At 35.4% G+C, this 22344-nt stretch overlaps 1 protein-coding gene across 1 annotated transcript in view; it reads right to left on the reverse strand.

Annotated features, from left to right (window-relative positions):
- Positions 1 to 3168: 3168 nt before the first annotated feature.
- The window catches only part of Galnt13 (polypeptide N-acetylgalactosaminyltransferase 13), a 565342-nt gene continuing 546166 nt past the window's right edge, over positions 3169 to 22344 (reverse strand). Inside the window, exons 12-13 of the mRNA XM_050139950.1 lie at positions 3575 to 3726; positions 3169 to 3308 (exon numbers count right to left, since the gene is read on the reverse strand). Of these exons, the coding sequence (XP_049995907.1) occupies positions 3169 to 3308; positions 3575 to 3726 (292 nt within the window). The remainder of the gene's footprint in view (positions 3309 to 3574; positions 3727 to 22344) is intronic.

The raw sequence follows: 22344 nt of genomic DNA on the forward strand, positions 1-22344 counted from the left end.
TGTTGTAGTCATATCCAAATTAAAAAAATAGGACCCTCATTTTCATTGTTTGCATTTCTCTTTATTAGTATGTTTACATTTATATCACATGGGATATTTTACTATGAATGTCAATAGTGAAGTGACTGCTGAAAGCATGCAAATTACATGTCAATCACCTTCAACAGTTAGAACTGTGTATGGGAATATAAGAGCAAATTAAAACCTGTTGTCTAATAGATTAGTCTTATGAAGTATTTTCGCCAGAGATGCGAATGTGGGTGTTTCCATGCAAAAGTCATTAAGAAAGTCACCTTCATTTTTCTAAGTAGAAGAGTAAAACATTTCTTCCCTGTGGTTACCACAGTGCCTGATTAAAACAGAGTACTAATGATGTTTGAAAATCTAAAGGAAAGGAAAACAGAGCGAGTCTGCTTGGACCACTTCCAGACAGCCAGGAACAAGAGTCCCAGATGAAGAATCAAGCTTAGAAAATACTACTTTTAAGAATTCCATGAATCCTAAGTAAGAATTTTAAACAAACTCTCTCTATATAAATTCCATTTAAAACAAAGACACAAGAATATTGGTTGTAATTTAATGAAAAAAGACAATTAGAAATACAATATCTGGAAATATTTACCTTAACTTGCTTATCTGACCCCAGGACTGGCTCTGCTATAGGAAGGATATGAACAGAAACAGCTAGCCACCTTTTCATAGATTTATCTTACCAGGGTTTATAGTCACTCTACAGATAATGTGCTCGTCTGGCGCTAAGAAGTATACTTCCCCATGGCCTATTTAGAACTACAGAGTTGTATAATTTGTACAAATACATGTTTTGAATGTGCTTGGTGATTTTTAAATTCTTAGGTGAGACTGGAGTGTGTACATGGAGAAATCAACAGCTACCGCCTCACTGACTGATCTGGAAATTATCTCCCCAATTATAAGCTGTCTTGGCGTTTCCAGATGTTCATTAGTTATTGCTTACTCAGAAGACTGACTATGTTGGTCTTCATATATTTTGGGGTTTATTAGAGTGTGAGCGTACACTGTAATTATGGGATGCAGATGAGCAACCATCTGCAGAAAGTTCTCCTCCTCTCAAGGACTCTCAGATCCAACTGAGTCATATCCCACTGATGAGTTTCCCCTGGATTAAAGCTTCACAGTGCTGAAAATGACAATAATTATGGTGCTGAAAATATAATGTGTATTTGGACAAGAAACTTCCTTCTCTGTCCTTTTATACTTTTAAAATACCTTCTAAAATACACAACTTGTGTGATACATTATGAAGCCCTGTAGGTCAACACATTTATTTATGTTTTAAGCGGACTGTTATTGATAAATGAGTAATTAATTTCAGGCTATAATTTGGAGATTCAATGCAGCAACTTGAACTTTTATTAAAAAAATGTTAGTGATATTGTTTTCTCCAGTTAGTCACCTCAAATGGTCTCCTGAGTCTCAAAGACTCACGGTCTATCAGACATACGCAATGGAAATGACAGCCCCCAACTAAGGTAGTTAAGTCTATAGTCAGAAATGGAGCTCATTCTATTTCTATCAGCAAAGTTTACCTCAGACAAGGGAATTTTCAGATTACTTGAGCAAATATTCTGTTTATTGTACTAGCCTCTGCCTTGTGGATTGCATACTGAGAACTGCATTATTTCAACATTGTGAACGGAAATAGTTTCCTTGTATACCGTTTTACAAATCAATAGCTCTGTTTTGAATTATAAAAGAGAAAATAGTTTAGGAGAAAGTAAATTCAGGGAGGCATAAGATTAATTTCCAGGTTGAAAGATTTCCTTCGGGCTCATCGTTCAATTATTCAACACACATTTACTGCATGCTCCAAATGAGCAAAGCTCTACTGTCTATTCGCCAGCCCTTGAGAGCAACAATACACATTTTGATGTTGTACTCAAGGGAAAGGAAAGGCATACAAACTAGCTAACTGCTAGGACGAGCACAACTGAATTGTACTATTAGTAAGCTATGCCCTGTGTTGTGTTTTGGATTTCAAGTGATACCCAAAGTTCATTTGTTGAAGACTCGTGTCTCCAAATGATTGCATTAGTCATTGGTGCTTTGATCAGATCATCAGGATGCGACCATGGCATAAGCCATGGGTGCATTTGTAGCTGAATGGACTACTAGAAGGAAAGTCACATTAAAGGGAGTAGATCACGAGAGGTGTGTCTATTAATTGTATATATGTATAGATTGTCCCTATCCCTTATGCCATCCTACCTGTTTTAATCTTTTCAGTCTGTTATTAGAATGAACAACACACCACTGCTCAGCCACACTGATGCTATGCACTACCACAGGTCATGAAGATGTGACCACATGACCAAGGACAAAAATCTCTAAACCTTGGAGACAAATCTTTCATGTTTACACTGATTATTTCAGGTACTTTGTTACCAGAATGCAAAAGGACTAACGTATTATAGAAGAGAATAAGTATGTATAAATTTATAATCTCTGCTTTTGCTCTGGCACAACAATCCTTTTCTATTTCTACATTAAGTTTCTATGTGTAGCAGTTCTATGTTATCATCTTTTCAGATTTAGTTCAGGGATACGAAGACGCCGATGTACAGTAAGTTCTGAAATTAAAAAGGTAACAATGAAAAGCCACTCAAAGTGTCATGGAAATTCAAATCAAAGCAATGATAATGCACTCCCCACTAAATATATATCTTTAAAGAAAGAAATTTTTGCTAGGTTAGGTGAGTGTGTGAAAGCATATGTTCTCTCATATACCACTAGTGTGAGTGTAGATTAGCCCTGGTCTGACTGGTAGTGGGTATCATCATTAAAGACATCTATAGCAGTCCGACATTGGATATTTGATTAGATATGCATGTTTCCATGGTCACAAATAATGCACTTGGTATTTAGAGCAGATTTTAAAAAGAATATATATGCATCAAATTGGCATAGTGAAAATCCACTAAAGTGGGGATTGTCTGAGTTATAAAAATAGATGTCTCTTCATATATTAGAACAGATTATTTTCTCTCTTCTTTCTTTATCCTGCCTTCTCTCTCTCCTTTTGTGTGTTTCTCTTGGAGTTGAGGTTTAAATTCTGGGCCTTGCACATGCAGAAGGCAACTCTGAAATCAAAGAAAATTCTGTTGGTGCCTTCAGCCACAGACCCCAGCCTTAATCTTCTACTGCATGCCGGTCCATCTCTCTTTCAGAACACTTGAATCCAGATGGATGAGTTACAGTCATTTTTGATGGTGGACATATAGTGCAGAGGAAAAGTGGTGAGCTGCCGAGGCTGGCAACAGCAGCAAGTTCTTGGGAAAAAAAGCAAGTAGATAACTGAAAAATAGTGAGTTTTTAATCTCCCAAGGAAGACTACCTAGACCCATGGTTCTCAACCTGTAGGTCATGATCCCTTTCACAGGGGGTCCATATCAGAGTTCCTCCTTATCAGATATTTACATTATGATTCATAATGGTAGCAAAATTACAGGTATGAAGTAGCAACAAAAATAGTTTTATAGGTGACAGTCAGTACAAGATGAGCATCACTACATTAGGAAAGTTGAGGATCACTGACCTATCGTGTCGCAGAGTAAGTGCGATGATACCAAAATCAGCAACTTAGATGTTAGGGGTGCCAGCTTGAAATAACTGCAGTCATGGACAAGGAATGGCACGTTGTGCATTGTCAATATGAAGCTGTACATAGAAACCAAGAAAGGATACTCTCTGGAAATACAGAACCAAGAGATTTAAGCATTAAACAGACCCACTCCCCAAGCAAATCTTTTCATTTGGATTGTTGCAAAAGCATTTATTTTATTTTTAAATTTTCTTTTTACTTTTTGAAAGTAAATACAATTACATCCTTTCCTCTGGTCCCTTTCTTTCTTATATCCCTTTTCGTGTACCTCTCTTTGCTCTCTTTTAAACTTGGATGTATATTTTTCAATTGTTGTTGCCTGTATATGTGCATATACATGCATATTCCTGAACATGTAAATACTACTTATTCTGTGTGTATATATATATATACATATATATGATTCACCGACAGTTATCTTTTTTTTTTTATGGAAGCAGAGAGATGAACGCTGGTACTCAGCTCAGATCCCTTGCTCCTTTTCTGATGTGGAATTCCACTATGTATGCTATGAATACTTTTTTTTTATTGATTTTGAATGGGAGTGGTCCCATCATTCAGTGAAGATGTACACAAAGCTCTCCTCTCATTTTAATTGTCTTTAGAAAGAAACAACTAACTGTAAAGAGTTTTCTTGTTAACATAACCAAATCCCTAATCAAAGAGCTCTAATTCCTGTTATCTATAGAAAGAAGTTAATCACCCATTTCTTCTTTTCCTAGTTAGACATATAGACCTCGGAGAATCAATAGTTCAAGCATCATTTCTCTTGGAGTGAACACTATAGAAATAATTGAAATGTTGCCTTTCTTGGTTGGCAATCCTTTTGAAATCTAACACCACAGAGCAGAAAACACAATGTTTGTTCCTTATTCCCTTTACTCCACTGGCAGTTCTAACATTTAGTCTGTCCAGGTTTGCTTCCTCTCTTCCCACTGTTACTCATTTTGATAACTTTTTTTTTATCAGTATTCACATTAGCTTTCAGAAGAAGGTGCCTAGAATTTGAAATTCAGACCACGTGTGTCTTGCTTGATAGCACAGCTTGTGGAAGCTTACATGAAAAAGAGGATTTTTTTTACATAAATAAATGAGCACTGGATTTTTCTGTTTTTTATACTTTACCATAATTTTGTGTCATTTTAAAAATAGAACTTCAAAAGATTGCTTATTCATAAAATGTATGACTTTGCTATCTGCTAGGATGCCCCTTACTCCAATTAGTATGCTTATTTACAGCCCTACAATAATGGATGTGATTCACTTAATTCAGTGGAGCCCATTAAATATTTGCTAAGCTAATAAGAAAAATGTGAGTATGAATTCAAATTAGATCTGCCCCAAATAGGAATAAAATTACCAGTATTTTAATTAGATGGTTAATTAATTTTAGATTATTTGTAATACAATTAAATAATCCTGACTGGTGTAATACTATGTCCTATTCTCTTTAAAAAATATAATTATATTTTTACTAACAATCCCTTTATTGTGTCCACCAAAAATATAAAACATATGCCATAAGAAGTAATATACTTCCTAAGAAACAAAATGTTTGCATCTAGAATATCAGAAGTCTGCCAAAACTGTTTATGAAGTCAAAATCTTTGACCTTGTGAAATCTATGAATTAAGTTCAAAAGTATCAAATAATTGGGGTTTTCTGGGGTTGGCCGACAAGTTACACTGAACTTTCAATTATTCTTTCAAAATTTTTCTTTACTCTGATAACTGGACCAAAAAAGTTAATCAGATTGTTAAGAAGATAAGACAGTAATATCCAATTTTAGTTTTTGATGAAATACGTAGGCGCAAATAAAAGACCAATTTGGTGCCCTAAATCTACTTCCTGGCATACAAACTTGGCCAAACAGTTGACTTGAATTTTATTTTTTTTTATCTTCTCTGAATAAAGGAAAAATGTTTGCACCTGTCATAAGAAAAATTCAGATGTAAAGTATATTTTAATTTATGCATAGTGATGTTGTGTTTGTATCCTAAGGTACTGGAGACTTTGAAACAGATTACTTGAGCCAATGAGCTCAAAGCCAGCCTGAGCAACCAAGGATGAATCAGTTTCCAAATGAAGAAAATGCAAAAATGATTTAAATCCATATGAAACACGTTCTGTTTGTGTTTACTCAAACAGAATAGAATGTCTAAGTGTCAACAAAATTTAATGAATGCCTATTATATTTTTATTTTATTGAAAACATATTTTATAAAATATATTCTGATTATGGTTCCCCTTCCAAAAATTCCTCCTAGTTCCTCCCCACCTGCTGTCCCATCTGGAACTTACTCCTTAGAAAACAAATAGCTAGCTCACAAATAATAATAAAATACAGTACAATAAGAGAAAAAAACAAATAAAGTTTGAATGTAACAAAACAAACAAATAAGGGAAAAAGAGCCAAAGAAAAAAACAGAAGAAATACATACAAGTGCAAAGATACACAGGAAACCCATAAAAACCACTACATTGTATGTCATTCTAGAGTCTTTGATGGAGTTGAAGAGTTTATAGTTATAGTTTTACTTAGTTATAATGAAAGATAAAGTAGATATAAATATTGTAACTGTAATTCTTGGTTAATATCTGTTTTGTTATGTGTAATTTTACTATGCTTAAGTTAAAACCTTCCTTTTTATTTAAACAGATAAGGGGAGGTGATGTGGGAGTCCCCTTTGTGTGCTGTGATTACCATTAATGAATAAAGAAACTGCTTGGAACCTATAGCAAGGCAGGGAAAGTTAGACTGAAAGCTGGGAGAAAAAAAGGCGGAGTCAGAGAGATGCCAAGGACCCACCGGTAGAGATAGACATGATGAAACTTTGCTGGTAGGCCATGACCTCTTGGTGATATACAGATTAATAAAAATGGGTTAAATTAAGATGTAAGCGTTAGCCAATAAAAAGCTAGAGCTAATGGACCCAGCAGTGTTTTAATTAATACGGTTTTCTGAGTGATTATTTCATGGCTGGGCAGCTGGGATGAACTAGCAACACTTCCCCCAGCAAAACTGAAGTCATAATATTAATGCAAAGGAACTGAAGAAAAATAAAATAAACAAAACAAAATGAATAAACAAACAAAACCCCTGACATCCCTGACTCAGCATTATGAGACAGAGAACCTCCAAACGTGCCATTGAGTTTGTTTTCTATAAGCCATCTATTGCTGGGCATGGGGCCTATGTCTCATTGTGGTCAGAAGCTCTTCTATCATTCAAAAGTGTTTTAGCTATCTTATTCCCCCCACCCCACNTCTCTCTCTCTCTCTCTCTCTCTCTCTCTCGTTTGTTTCCACATTAAACTGAAAAATGTCCTTTTAAGGTCTGTGAATAATGGTTTTGAAATTTTGATGGGGATTCCATTGAATCTACAGATGACTTTTCACAGCTTTGCCGTTTTACTATATTAACCCTACTGATCCACAGGCATAAGAGATCTTTCCATTTTCTTCTATCTTATTTGATTTCTTTTTTCAACGTCTTATTGTTTTTTTTTATCACATAAGTCTTTCACTTGCTTCATTAAATTTTCCCAATGATAATATATTTGAAGCTATTGTTAATGGTGATTTTACCTGGATTTCTTTATCTGTCCATTTGTCGTTTATAAACAAAACCTACTGATTTTTGCGAGTTAATCTTGTATCCAGCTACTTTGCTGAAAGTGGTATCAGCTATGCAGTTCATGGGTGAAATTATTAGGGTCACTTATGTACACTATCATTTCATCTGCAAATAAAGGTACTTTGACATTTTCACATTCAAGTTCCATCAACTTAATCTTCAGTTGTCTTATTGCTCTAACGAAGATTTCTAGTACTAAATTGAATAGGTATGGAGAGAATGCACAGCCTTGTCTTGGTTTTGAATTTAGCGGAAATATTTAACTTTCTCTCTATTTAAGTGGATGCTGGCTATGGGATTACTTTAAGTTGACTTTATTATATTGATATATGTTCCCTATATTACTAATCTCTCTAGAAGTTATGACATAAAGAGTTGTTTTATTTTACAAAAGGTCTTTTCCACATCTAATTGGATGATCATGTTGATTTTGTCTGGCTGTTTATAAGGTGGAGTTCAATGATTTAAACATGTTGATTCACACCTTCATCTGGGATGAAGCCTACTTGATCATGGTATCATTATGTTGTGTTCTTGAACTCAATTTAGAATTATTTTTTGAGAATTTTTGCATTTATGTGACAAAAAGAAATGTGTAATTCTTTCTTTCTTAAGTCTTAATTTGGTTTGAGTATTATAGTCACTGGCCTTCACAAAACAAAAATATTCTTTCTGTTTCTATTTTGTGAAATAATTTGAAGAGTATTGGCATTAACTCCTATTTCTTCTTTTGAACATCTCAGACAAATTTGTTAGTTGTGGGAATGTTTGGTTAGGGACATTGATGCCAACACACTTGAGGTCCTAGATAAAAAGGTACACAACTTTTGAAAGAAGTTCTCTTTTCACCTTAATAAACAAACTGTGTGATGTACTTTAAATTAATTTAAGTTTATCTTTCTTTAAGATCTTTTTTTAGAGATGTGTTTTTTCTTTTCTTTTTCTTTTTCTTTTTTTCTTTTTTTTTTATGGGAGAGGGGGAGGTTTTCAAGACAGGGTTTTACTGTGGCTGTTCTGGAATTAGTGCTGTATACCAGGCTGGCCTCAAACTCATAGAGATCCGGCTGTCTCTGTCTCCTGAGTGCTGGAATTAAAGTCAGACATCACTAGTGCCCAACATGAGCTGTTTTTTTCTTTAATGTACTTTTTGTATATTTTAAAATATTGCATATATATGCACATTATACACTATAATATGTAATAAATTGCTTTAGTTTAATGGCCTGAGCAATTCAGTTTTTCACTTGATCAAATGAATACTTGAAAAACTTTCAGGTTACTCCTATGAGTACAGATGTGGCTTATCTCAAGCCAGTGAATCATAGGATTTTATGAATGAATGGAACTTAATACATTCTGAGCCTTGCGTCCCACAGTATCAGGATTAGAGCAGCCATAAAGAAGGCTGAACTGTTCTTCAAAGCTCTACTCAGCATTAGTTACTTGTCACAGTTTCCCGGAGCAGATCACTGCTTGGAGATGATAAAATGTATTAATAGCTATTTTATTAATGGCAAGAAATGCAGGAAAACTAAAAGACTTAAGACAATGTTCAAATAATGGCCATGCCAAGTTGGTAAATCTTAAGGAAATGGATAATTTTCTCACTATATTCCACTCGCCAAAGTGAAATAAAAATCGGATAACCAATTTAAACTGATATATATTTTCTAGTGATATAGAAGTATTTAAAAGTTTTTCAACCCCCAAAAGCCCTGGACTAGATTTTAGCACAAAATTCTATCAGAAATGGGAAGGTGGAGTGAGTTACTTCAGAATCTCTTAATGTTGTTTTCATTTTACATCCTTAAACTGATCCACTTTCTCGTTTGTTAATTATACAGGCAACATAAACAACCTCCTACCCAACTTAGAAAATTTTTATAGTAAGCCATTTATATGTAATAACTGAGGAGTTGAGGTTAGTTAAATAGATACATCTCCCCCTGATGATTCTCGTGTAAGACTGAGAGCAATGGCATTCTGTCATCTTTAGTGTGAATAACTTCTTTGTCCTTAAAATATTAATTGATACCAGATATAATTTTAGTATTATATTTTCTCTTTTTTTGTTTCATACATATTTATATCCTTCATATATATATTTCAATTTATATGTTTGGAAATATATGGAATAATTATTAAATACTCTATGTTTGTGTTAATATCATAAAGTCTTGGAAACAAAGCAACAGTGCTACATGAAGGTTACTTACCTACTTTCCAGGTATGCAAATTTAAACAAAATACAGATAGCCTAAAATAACTATAGGGGACCTTGTGTACCAACCTCAGCAACCTCACAGAGCCCAGCTACAATTCACCATAGGAGGCTAAAACCTGGCTATTTCTGTCTGAGGGTAAAATGGAATAAATCCCACTACTTGTTCTTTATTCCTTGGGCAAAGAAGGAAAGCATAAGGGGGTGCTCTACACTAGGTTCTTAGTTTTGACAGACATGGTTGGGAAATTCCATGGACAAAAACAATGATATCATATGCATTTTAGAATCATAAAAAGGGCAGGTATACTCCATACCAGTGATACCACCCAGAAAAGAGTCAGCACCCACGGGGAAATACCTGACATTTCAAACCATTAGATAAAGTTACTAAAAGTCCCTGAGCCTGGACTTCACCCAACCACCCACAGATCTGTCTGTCTGGTAAAAGAAGTGTCTTCTTATGCTTTGGAAATTCCAACAGGGTCTGTTAGCAAATACTTTTGAGGTTTTTGCTCTATGTAAATTTGACTGGTAAAACAAAGAATGAATGCTATTGCTCTAAGGTCCATAGTGTGGAGGAATGGAAAGGTCCATTGCCTGGGCAAGAGAAGTTAGACTGCTCAAGTGTTTTGGAAATGAATCCCATTTTAGGGATGAATCATAGCTTCACAAGGCTTTTACAATTTGACAGCAACTTTTCCAGAAGACAAGTGTTCCCACAGCTCTGCAAAGGGTTACTCCATGGGAAGTGTATACATGGATGTGTGCATATATAATCCCCATGGATCTGTCCATTGATATGTCAAATTGTACATTCACTGAAAAGCTTTGTGGGTCCCAATAAATAACAGTTACAAATAATGACAAATATGGTATTTATAGAATAGATGTTTTAAGTTCTGGTTTTCCTATATATTTGGTAAAACACAAAATAAAAATCAAGTGAAGTTGGGGGGGGCGGGGAGAACCCTAGAAGCTACCTCTTGAGAGGGAGACAGAAAGGGAAGGCCGCAGGCTGGAAGCTTGGTGGATGGAGGAGGGAATGGGCATGGCTTGTCTCTTAAAGGCACAAAACAGACAATGACAATAACAATAACAGGAGTACTCTGATAAAGATCTGTGTTTAATTTTTAGTTCAAATTTAAAAGTAGAGTAATGATGAGTGGAATTAACCAAACTGGTTAATTGTATAATTAATATCATAAAGTACAGCAAAATTAGAATACAAATATGAGTAAAATAATCATAATACTCTAAGTAATGCTTTATTAATTCCTCATGATGAAACTCTGGATAAAATAGCCACACACGCCTGTAGGTGTGCTAGTTCGATTGAGCTTATTTTAAATCCTCTTCTCCAAGAGTGAGGGATATTTTTCCTGAAGTGTGTTTGAGTTATTGGTACAGCTTAAGAAGACAGAAGTAGAACCAATCGATACCCATAACTGGGAGACAGATTTAAGCTCAATTTTAGGAGACATTTTTAAACAATTATTGCTCTCTGCCTTAGGACATAGGACACTGGGATAATGAAATGGCATTGAGGGCAGGCAGTAAAGAATTAATGCAGAAGTGGAATCCAGAAGTCTCTGGAGGAAAGGTTTATATATTATTTTCACTGAACAGTTAAAAAGAAAGCTGGATAAAGTGAAGTGTCAGGTGAGAATGGTCAGGTGAGAAACAAGAAGACACTATAAAGAGATTTGCTTTGAAATTGAGACAAAACAGCATGGATGTAGCTCAAGTGGCACATTCCTGCCTAGCACACAGAGCACTGGAATCAGTCCCCAGCACTGCACAAACTGGCTGCACACACTTGCAATTCTATGCTGTGAGAAATAGAGGCTGAATAATCAGGGTTTCAAAGTTATTCTCCCTTATACACCCTGAGCTATATGAGACAGTGTCTCAACAATCTACCCCTCACTCAAACACAACATAAATGAAAAAAAATCAACCAAAATGCTTAAAGTATTTTTTTTTTAATTTTTTTTATTGAGAATAGGAAAAAAAAAGTTTCCGCCTCCTCCCAGCCTCCCATTTCCCACCCCCACCCCCCACACATCCCCCCCACCCCCCACTCATCACCCCCACCCCCCACTCCTCTCCCCCTCCCTCTCAAATCCAAAGAGCAGTCAGGGTTCCCTGCCCTGTGGAAAGTCCAATGTCCTCCCCCCTCCGTCCATGTCTAGGAAGGTGAACATCCAAACTGGCTAGGCTCCCACCAAGCCAGAACATGAAGTAGGATCAAAACCCCATGCCATTGACCTTGGCTTCTCATCAGTCCTCATTGTTCGCCATGATCAGAGAGTCCGGTTTTATCCCATGCTTTTTCAGTCACAGTCCAGCTGGCCTTGGTGAGCTCCCAATAGATCAGCCCCACTGTCTCAGTGGGTGGGTGCACCCCTCTCGGTCCTGACATCCTTGCTCGTGTTCTCCCTCCATCTGCTCCTCATTGGGGGGCTTAAAGTATTTTTAAAAGCACCAGTCACATTGAAATTCCTAGTTTAATCATTGCAGACAGCTAGAAAGAGCTTTGTTACACACTCACATTTAATGCTTATCGTATCTAAGTGTGTAAAGTGCGCAATGTTTCTACTCACTTAGTATATTTCTAAAGTATAATTCTTTGTTAAGCTTTGCCTACTGTATATAGAACTTTATAATAATGCAATGATTTTAAATTTTATATTAAATGATGATCAAACCGAGTGCTCAGACATTAGGTACTGTTGGAAATGTTTGTAGTGTGTGTTCAAATTTCATGTTGTCCAATTCCAGTTAGACTTAGATAGAGCATAAATATTGCTGAAGTATAAACTTGGTGTGTGCTATAGCTAGCTATTTATACTAGACAGATTCTTTGCTCTTATATCATAATTTCCTAAATAATAAAACATGCTGTTAGTGCAGTAGTCTAGATGAGTGGGAATAAGAAAAAGACTTATTTTCTCAAGTGGGATTTAGTATTTAATCAGCCTTCTCGGAAAATAGGATACATACATTTCTGTATGGCACTGTCTCTCAATAAACTGAATTAAATATACATGAACCTGCACTGAACTTTAAGAATTTTTAACTTGCTATGTAGGAGGTAAGTACTTTAATATTTTCCTAGCCAAGTGCTTGGGTAGCCAGATGGAAGGAATAACACTTCATATCCTAAAATTTCAAAATTCCTCAAGGAGAAAGCAAGTATTCCCACCAAGAATGGTTAAGGATGTATACCCATGGAGATGCAAAGTGAGGAGAAGGAAGGCTTAATTCTTATTTGCCTCCAGATGGTAAGTTGCAGGTTGGCTTTGTTCTATTATCATGGTGCTAGAAAAGGATTACTATGCTAAGAAAAGATCTTCTAAGTGATGCAGTGGAATAACTTTTAGAAATGTTAGGCTACTCAGAGCCTGGACTATTAAACTAACTGGTTTCATAGAAATGCATTCTTCTCAATGTTTATGTTTTAAGTTTGATACGCTGAATATTTCAGGATTAAAATTCTGGAAGATCATTAGTTAGTTTGTTAAAAGATGTTTTATTAACATACAGACATATCTTCCTTTTATCTCTCTATTTATTTTCTGACTAATACATCCAAACTGATAATACCTCATTTTATATAAATAATGTGTGCTCTAAGAAACAAAGACACCTAGAAAGAAGTCTTTCTAATATAGGATTCTCTTTTCAAAACTTCACTTTTCTTTGGCCTTGAAAATGGTCTGCAATAGACCTATACATCCATTATTCATTCCTGACCTCTGTGTTGTCCACGATTTCATTGAATTGCTCCTGCCTACCTTCCTGTAGATTGAGGGAACTGTGAGATGATTTGATCACCAAAGGAATAAGTATAGATAGAAAGGGAGACAGTAAACTCAGAAATTATAGTACTTAGAGGTCCGGGAAATAAGGACAAAGCGGCAAGCCAGATATTAAAGGTTAAGAAGAAGCTACACAAGCAATAAACTAGGAAGACAAGAGATACTGGTATGAGATTGAAACACAGTTATTAAAAAAACAAGATGTAGCTAAGACATAGAATGAGAATAAACAGTAGGTCAGGGCGGAGGGCACAATCACCTGGAAAAACAAATTCAAGTGTCTGAGCAGTTGGCGTATTGGAGGAGTCATATAAATAAATTTTAAAGAATTAATGGTGGCAAGCTATACAATCTATGATGGACTTTTTAGGCTACTACAATAAACACAAGGATGTTCTGGTTCCAGTGATTTCCACTTACAAAGGAATATCACCATATGTAAATAGATAAAAAGTCATCTACAGCATCATAGTAGAATCAAGCATCAAATAAGAAATCCCTTTTTAAAAAAGTTTAAAGGACGACAGATGATGTCCTTATGAAAATATTTAAAAATTGCTATCTTAATATTATCAGGTCAAGATGAACATTAGAAAGTGTAATTTTTCTATCATTATTCACAAATGATATGATAACATACATAAATGACCCCAAAATTTCTACCATGAAACTCGTATAACATAAAAACAGACAGGAGCACCAATGGAACTGGATTAAAGACCCAGATATTAATTCACACATTTTAGAACAACTGATTTTTGTCAAAGAAGCAAGAAATATGAAATAGAAAAAGACATATATTTAACAAATGATGCTGGCATAACTGGGTATCAACATGTAAAAGAGTCAAAATAGATCCATATCTATCATCATGCACAAAACTCAAGTCCAAATGGAACAAAGGCCTCAACATAAAGCCAAACATACTGAACCTCATAGAAGAGAAAGTGGGAAGTACACTTAATGCATTAGCACAGGAGACCACTTCCTAAATATAACTCCAGCAGCATAGACACTGAGAAAAACAATTAATAAATGGGACCTCCTGAAACTGAAAAGCTTCTGTAAAGCAAAGGACACTGTCAACAAGACAAAACGACAGCATATGGAATGAGGAAAGGTCTTCACCAACTCCACATCAAACACAGGTCTGATCTCCAACATATACAAATAACTCAAGAAATTGGTCATCAAAAGAACAAATAATCCAATAAAAACAGACAATTCTCAACAGAGGAATCTAAAATGGCTGAAAAGACACTTAAGAAAATACTCAACATCCTTAGTCATAAGAGAAATGCAAATAAAAAGATGTTTAATTTTTTTTCAGTTACTTTTGTGTGTGTATTTATATGCACATGAGTAGCATGAGGTTCAGAGGGGACCAGATCCCCTGGAACTGTAGTTAGAGTCGGTTGTAGGGAGTCCAGCAAATTAGGAGTTGATCTCTGGTCCTCTGCAAGAGCAGAATGCATTCTGATCAGCTTCACCATCTCTGCCATCTTTACAGAGCTGCTTTTATATCAAAAAAATTTGCTTCATTTTAACTAACAAGCAATAATCACTACGGTCTTATGGAAATTAGTAATCAGTATGAGTAATCAATATGAATTGGAACACAGTTTGGGGGTGATATGAGCAAGGTTTAAGAAGCTATTCACAGAATGCAAATGACTCTTGAAAGCATGAAGAAAAAATGGCTTGTGTCTAAGATCTCTCTCAATACTGTGAATTTAACGTGCACTTTCTCTTATAAGTACTCACAGAGATCTACCTGCTGCCGGATTCTGCCTTCCAAGTGCTGAGATTAAAGGAATACATCAACACCACCCAGCTTTCTCCTCCTCCTCCTCCTCCTCCTCCTCCTCCTCCTCCTCCTCCTCCTCCTCCTCCTCCTCCTCCTCCTCCTTCTTCTCTTTTTCTTTTTTCTTTATTGGCAGAGGGAGAATCCTGCTCTCAAACCATAATTCTCTTCTACCCTCACTAATTTTGACTTCTTTATTCAATTGGAGTTCCTGTTAGGATGAAATTCTGATTTGCTATAGGTATGAAAAGCATTGAATTTTGCTTTCCCTGGTCTGAAACCTCTAAGATTGTGACACACATTTAGTTTATTATTATTTATCATTATTGTATCATGAAAAACTAACAAAGCAAAAAAACTCTCAGGTGAACACAGAAGCTGGTAGCTTTTTATCTGAATTTATATAGACATGAATCCAGCAAATGCTAATGATAGTTCTTATTCAAAGCTGAATGTCTATTACCTAGAGTAATATTGAGAGTGTCGATTATGATCATCTACATGAAGAACATTTAAAATATCTAGGATTGAGAAGTCACTTAGCAAATGATAGAGGACAAATGCCCGAGGACATACCCTCAGAAAACTAACATGGTCCCAGAATGTTATGAGCTATAGTGCTGTTATATAATAAGCATATTTTAGACCACTTCTTAGGAAAAATAGTTAACACGAGGAGTTATATATCAACATTCCTCAATGTTAGAAATTGCTAGAGAATTTAAATTGGCACATTCACTCTTATTTGGTAGAGATTTTTTCTTGCTTACTTAGAAACCTCTCTTATTCCTCATCCTAATTAGTACATCTTCCATGTACTTAATCCCTCTCCACTCAACTCCTGTGATTTAATAGTTGTTGAGAGCAATTTTAGCCTTATTTAGAACATATTTCCTAAGTCTTCAAGTTGTGGTTCTTTGAGTTTCATGGCAAGGATCAGAAGCCATTGCTCTAGAGAACACTATTTGAGCAAAGATGAGCAGTTTATTCTGAAAGAAGCTTTTATTTTCATGGCTAAGAAGTGTTTGTCTTTATCTGTCTCTCTTCTCATGCATGCAACTCTAATTGCTTCTAGCAACTACTTGCTGTTAATAAAGGAAATTGAAGAAGAACTTAAAGTTGAGAAATTGTCAGACTTTTCTGGCCAGAACTGGGAAGGCCAGACATGGGACTTTGTCCAAATTGAGGAAGTTCTCCTAATGATTATACTGTGATAAATATGCTGTTGTTTTCTATTGTATCTAAGAATATCTCATTTAACAAAACCATGCTGCAAATTGACTGCCCACTTTTGTTAATTAACTTAGATATTAGATTATTTCATGCATTTGATCATCTTTGTTGATTGTTTGTTTATATACTGTGTCCTCCATTGATTACATATGTTTGTATGATCCTAAATTGCCCCATGTTGATATACTCATATCGGGATTTGTTATTGAACACTAAATTATTTCTTCTAGATGGCTTTTTTCCTAAGTAAATAACAGACTTCACTCAATTAGCAGTTTACTATTGAAATTGTATCTTCACCAATATTCACCTTTATTGAGTTTTCATCCACATAATCTGGAAATTAGAAGTTTCCTTCTCAACTTTTTAAAATTAATTCAACCAATGATATATATATTTTTTAAAAACTAATCCTTATTCAATTTTCATTGCCTAGTAATGTGTAACTGTATACCACTGGTCTTGTAATTTTACTATAGTTCAGTCCTGACAATCTTCATTTTATTTTTATCTGTCTTTGAGATCCAATTCTCCAAGCCATCTTTCTAAATCAAAATGTACACTACCCTTTTCCTTCATGATAATCAAAACACTCATCGTGACTTTGGAAGTCTTCATGACCATATCCTGGTCCATGTCTGGGCTAAGCTTGTTTTGATTAGCTGCTATGCTTCATGGTTTTAATATGCAGCCTTTTGAATGCCTCCTTTTTCACCAAGCAAACATATTAAGCTCAGTTTCAAAGTTATACATCATTTTCTTCTTTTCAAAGATCATAACTGGTATTTATTTTTCTGTATCAGAGATGTAGTTGCTCTGAAAACATGTTTAGCAACAACTTCATGTAACAGGCAGAATTAATGTCTTCTTACTCTGTGTTCAAATTGTGTAAACACTCAGCATTCCCACCTCAGAAAACTATTTGTGGTTTCAGAGTCAAGAACTATTCTTAACCATACATGCTTAGAAAAAGATAGCATACAAGTTTCACCCATCTGTCTAGGACAATTTACCTAGCGCCTGGACATGGTGTGTTAGTAATGGTGAAACATAAAGGAGATACAGGTTCAATGTCTCACTGTGAGAGCTGCATGTTTCCCCAGAAAATATTTACATTCTGTGCAGTTTGTGCTAAATCTATATATCACATTCTCTTACCTAATGAGTCCTTTCACCCTCTGGGTAACCAAGGGCAACTAACTGTAATCTCCTCTCCCAGACAACTCAAAGTCTATAGAAAAAAATTATCATAAATTCACGTCTAATAAACAACCAACTCCACTCCAAGATTAAAAGTATACATGGTGTACATGCAGTGTAATAACAGCTGAAGTCAAACCAATAGATGAAGTTGATGTGATTACTTTCCTCTGTTACAGTTGCATTTGGAACATGTTTCTACTCAAGATAAGATCATTTTTGGGTAAGAGAATAATGTTTGGAAAATGTGTAAATGCAGTGCAAACTTACCTTTACCCAAATGGAGGCAGTTTTTAGGAGTCTGGATAAGCTATGATTCATCATAAGTATACAACATTTTGTCAGACTTTCCTTTTTCGGACTTCTAACAGATGACTGGAGACAAGTATAAATTCGTTGACTCTTTTATATCTTTGGCAATGCGCTAAACTCTTTTTAAAGGGTCTTTGCTGTTTCTTCAGTGAAGGTCTTAGTATATGTGTCAGGAGTTTTTGTATGGTTTATGAGAATATGATTTTTTAGTTTAGTGCAGATCTTGCAAATGTAATAAGATTAGCTTTATGGAAATGGAATATAAATTGTTCTCACGAAACATTTCTGAATGAATCTCCTATTCTCACATGGATAGTTACTATAATCAAACTGCAAAATCAACAGTCTGTATGGCGCATGCTTATGTATTACAAGAAAATTCCAATCATTCAGTAAGAAAGAATGTGTAAATCTAGAATAAATCTTCTGGATTTGAAAATAGTAATGAAAACAACAATTATAAATATTGAGTGTTTTCAATATGGTAGGTGTTTTGACCATTTGGAATGTATTGAAAAATTTAAACATCTCAAGTGACTTATGAAAGAAGATGTTGCTACACTATTTTTTTTTTTTTCATTTATTAACAACAGATTCTTTTCACATATCGCTAGGTTGGGAGCATCGGTCCCAGTCCCTTGCATCTATCCCAGTCCCCAAAAGAAGAACACGTGGTCTCCCTTTCTTCCTCCCGGGGGTCGCATTCCTGCAGCTTCCTGCCCCCCCCCCCCCCCCCGGGCCACCTGAGAGTGTAGATCTCCCATTAAACCTGGATATTTCTTAATTTGGCTTGTTTTGATTTGGCTTGATTGGGAATTTTTGCATCGTCAGGGAGTTCGCGTTAGGAAACATTCCTAACACATGTGATATATGTTAATTACAGCTTCGCCTCCCTCTGCTCCTCCCTGTTTCTCTCCACCTCTCCTTCCTTCCCGATACACTTCTTTGCTGTTACTCATTAAAAAAAGAGCAGGCTTATAGGATATAACAACTAAAGATGATGAAATAAAATATAAGCTTAAAAATAAACTATCACATCCAGGCTGAGAAAGGTGATCTAACAAAAAAAAAAAAAAAAAAAAAAAAGTTCCAAGAACAGTCAAAAGAATTAGAGACCCAGTCTTCCACACATGCAGGAGTCCCATAAAAATGCTAAGCTGAAAGCTGTGTATAACCACAGAGGACCTGGCGCCAACCCATGTAAGGACTGCTTCAGTCTCTGTTGAGTTCATATGAGACTTGTTCAGTTGATTCAGGTTGCCTTGTTCTCCTGGGGTCCTAAATCTCCTTTGGTTCTTACATTCTTTCCATCTCTTCTTCCATAGCTTTTCCTGAGCACCGACGAGAGGAATTTAATGGAAATATTCTATTTAGAGTTCTGCTATTAGGTCTCTCTCTCTCTCTCTCTCTCTCTCTCTCTCTCTCTCTCTCTCTCTCCTATATGTCCAGGTATGATACCTGTCTGCTGCATTAGAAGCCCCTTTGATGATGGCTAAATATGCCACCAATCTATAAGTATAGAAGAATATCTTTAGTGGTCATTTTAATATTACCATTTTTTAGACCAGTCGTATTTGGGTTTACTGTAGGTCTCTGGGCTATCTAGTTTCTGATTCTTGGTCAGCCAAATAGCTTTAAGTATAGTTTCCATCTTATGAAGTGAACGTCAGGTCAAATCATTCATGAGTTTGCCATTCCTGCATATTCTATGCTGCAAGCAGAGACTGTGTTTTGTTTTCCTGGCTGCCCAGACCTGAATAACCACACAGACACTGTTTGGCCAACAGCTCAGGTGTATTCCACACTAGCAATTATTTCTTAAATTAAACCCATTTCTAGTAATCTGTGTATTGCCATGAGGTTGTGACTTACCCATAAGGTTCTGCCATTCTTTCCCTTGGCAGTGACATGGCATCTCTCTGACTTTGCTTTCTTTTTTCTTGCATTCAGTTTCGTTTCACTGTATAGTTCTATTCTGCCCTGCCATAGGCCAAAGAAGCTTCTTTATTAACCAATGGTAATAAAACATACTTGGGCCATATAGAGGAGAGTGTCATATCATCCCCCTTTTTGTTTCTAAATAAAAAAGAATTTTTTTAACTTTACATAGAAAAAATACATATAACAAAACAGGTATCAAGCAAGAATTACAGTCACAATATTTCTTTGTGAGTTTAAAGTTTCATATCTAATTTATTTTTATCATAACTAAGGAAACTATAATTATAACAATCTAGTCTTCAATTCCATCAGAGACCCCAGAATTATTTAATATTACCTAAGTAACAGGAAGCACATTGTAAGCAACATCCAAAACTCTAGAATTGACAGAGACATGTCGCTCTCTATACAAGTCACCCAAAGTTCTTCTGTAATGTTGGGGAATCCATCTTCAGCCTACACACCCATAGTATCTGTTACAAATAAGAGCTAGCTAGAAATATGCCTCAGCCATCAACCAAGCAGTGTTGTAACTAATATAGTTTCTGTATGATTATTTGGATCAGGAAACAAAAATGCAGGATCTGCTTATAGTCACCACACTTATTTTCATGGTGTCTGTACTAGTTGCATGCCAAATCGCAATGGATGAGTATTTCCCTGAATCCACATGTTTGTCAACATAAACTGTCACTTGTTCTGATAGTCTTGGCCATCCTTTCAGATATGAGAAAGAATCTCAGAATAGTTTTAATTTGCATTTCCCTGATGGTTAAGGATGTTAAAAAACACTTCCTTACGTTTTTCTCAGGCATTCATATTCCCTCTATGGAGAGTTCTGTTTAGATATCTATATCTCATTTTTCAATTGGATTATTTTTTTGCAACATATACTTTCATGTTTATATGTTGCCCTGGTTTTAGGGGTATAGATGTTCCTTTGATGAGTATGTAGTTTCCTTTTTCCAGTGATTCCTATTAGTTTTGTTTCAAAGTCTATTTTGTTAGATACTAAAATGGCTCCATCATCTTGTTTTGTAGGTCCATTTGCTTAGAATATTTTTTTTCCAACCATTTCCTCTGAGGTAATGTCACTCCTTGATGTTAGATGTGTTTCTTAGATGCAGCAGAGCATGGATACTGTTTTCAAATCTATTCTGTTAGTTTGTGTGTTTTTTTTTAATAGACAAATGACACCAATTATACCGAGCAATAACAGTGACCTATTATTTTGTTGTTGGTGGTGGTGCTTTGTAATTAAGTGTGTATGCACGTGTGCTTCCTTTCTTTTGATTTTCTTGGTGAGATTATTTATTCTCTATGCTTTCATTTGTGTAATTAACCTCCTTAGGCTGGAGCCTTCCTTCTAGCATGTTCTGTAGAGCTGGACTTATAAATAAATATTGTTTAAATTTAGTTTTATCATAGACTATATTATTTTTCTACCAACAGTAATTGAAAGTTTTCCTGGATATCGTAGTCTAGACTGACATATGTGGCCTTTTCCTTCTGTAGCACATCTGTTCAAACCCTTCTGGCCTTTTTAGTCTCCATTGAGAAGTCGTGTAAATCAAATAGGTCTACCTTTAAATGTTATTGTTTTTTTTTCCCTCATAGCTTTTGATATTCTTTCCTCTATAGATTTGATCTTTGGATTATTAAGAGCCAAGGGGACTTTAATTTTGTCCAAAATATTTGGCATTTTGTATGCTATTTTTACCTTTATAGGCATCTCATTCTTCAAGTTAGAAGATTTTTCTTTAATTTTGTGGAAAAGATTTTTCTGAGACTTTCAGCAGGGTTTCTTCTTCTGTTCCTATTTTTATTAGTTTTGGACTTGGTCTTTTTCTAGTGTGCCAGAGATCTTGGATGCTTTGTTCCAGGAGACTTGGGATTAAATTTTTTTACCAATGCATATATTTCTTCTATTGTATTATAAACAACAGAGATTCTCTTTTCCGTTTCATGTATTCTGTTGATGAAGCTTGCCTATTATTCCTGCTCAAATTTCTAAATTTTTCATTTCCTAAACTGCCTCAGTTTGTGTTTTCCTTACTGTATCCATTTCCATTTTCAGGTCTTGATCCGTTTAATTCATTCTGTTACACTGATTGTTTTTTCCCTGCTTTCTTTAAGGAGTTTATTAATTTTCTCTTTGAAGATGTCTATCAACTTCGTACAGTCAGTTTGAAGATTTTTTTTCTTGCACATCAGCTATGTTTGAATATTCAAAGCCTGTTGTGGTAAGGTACCTGGGTTCTAGTGAAAATATATTGGCTTAGGTGTTATTGGTTGTATTTTTACATTGGTGTATAGGTATCTGGGATTGGGTTGATTATAGACTTAAGTGCTGATTCCTGGAATTTTCTTTATTGGGTGAGTGTTTTATTCCTTGGTTTCTGGATTTTCAGAGAGCATACTGTCTTTGTGTTGCCTGATGCAAAATTTTCTTAGGTCGTGTCAATTGTGAACACTGGGAGGTTTTTTTTTTTTTTTTTTTTTTTTTTTTGTGCGAGGCTCTCGTTTTTCTCT

The sequence above is a fragment of the Alexandromys fortis genome, unplaced genomic scaffold (genome assembly GCF_014885135.2).
Source record: "Alexandromys fortis isolate MF-2015 unplaced genomic scaffold, M_Fortis_MF-2015_v1.1 scaffold_33, whole genome shotgun sequence".
Lineage (NCBI taxonomy): Eukaryota > Metazoa > Chordata > Mammalia > Rodentia > Cricetidae > Alexandromys > Alexandromys fortis.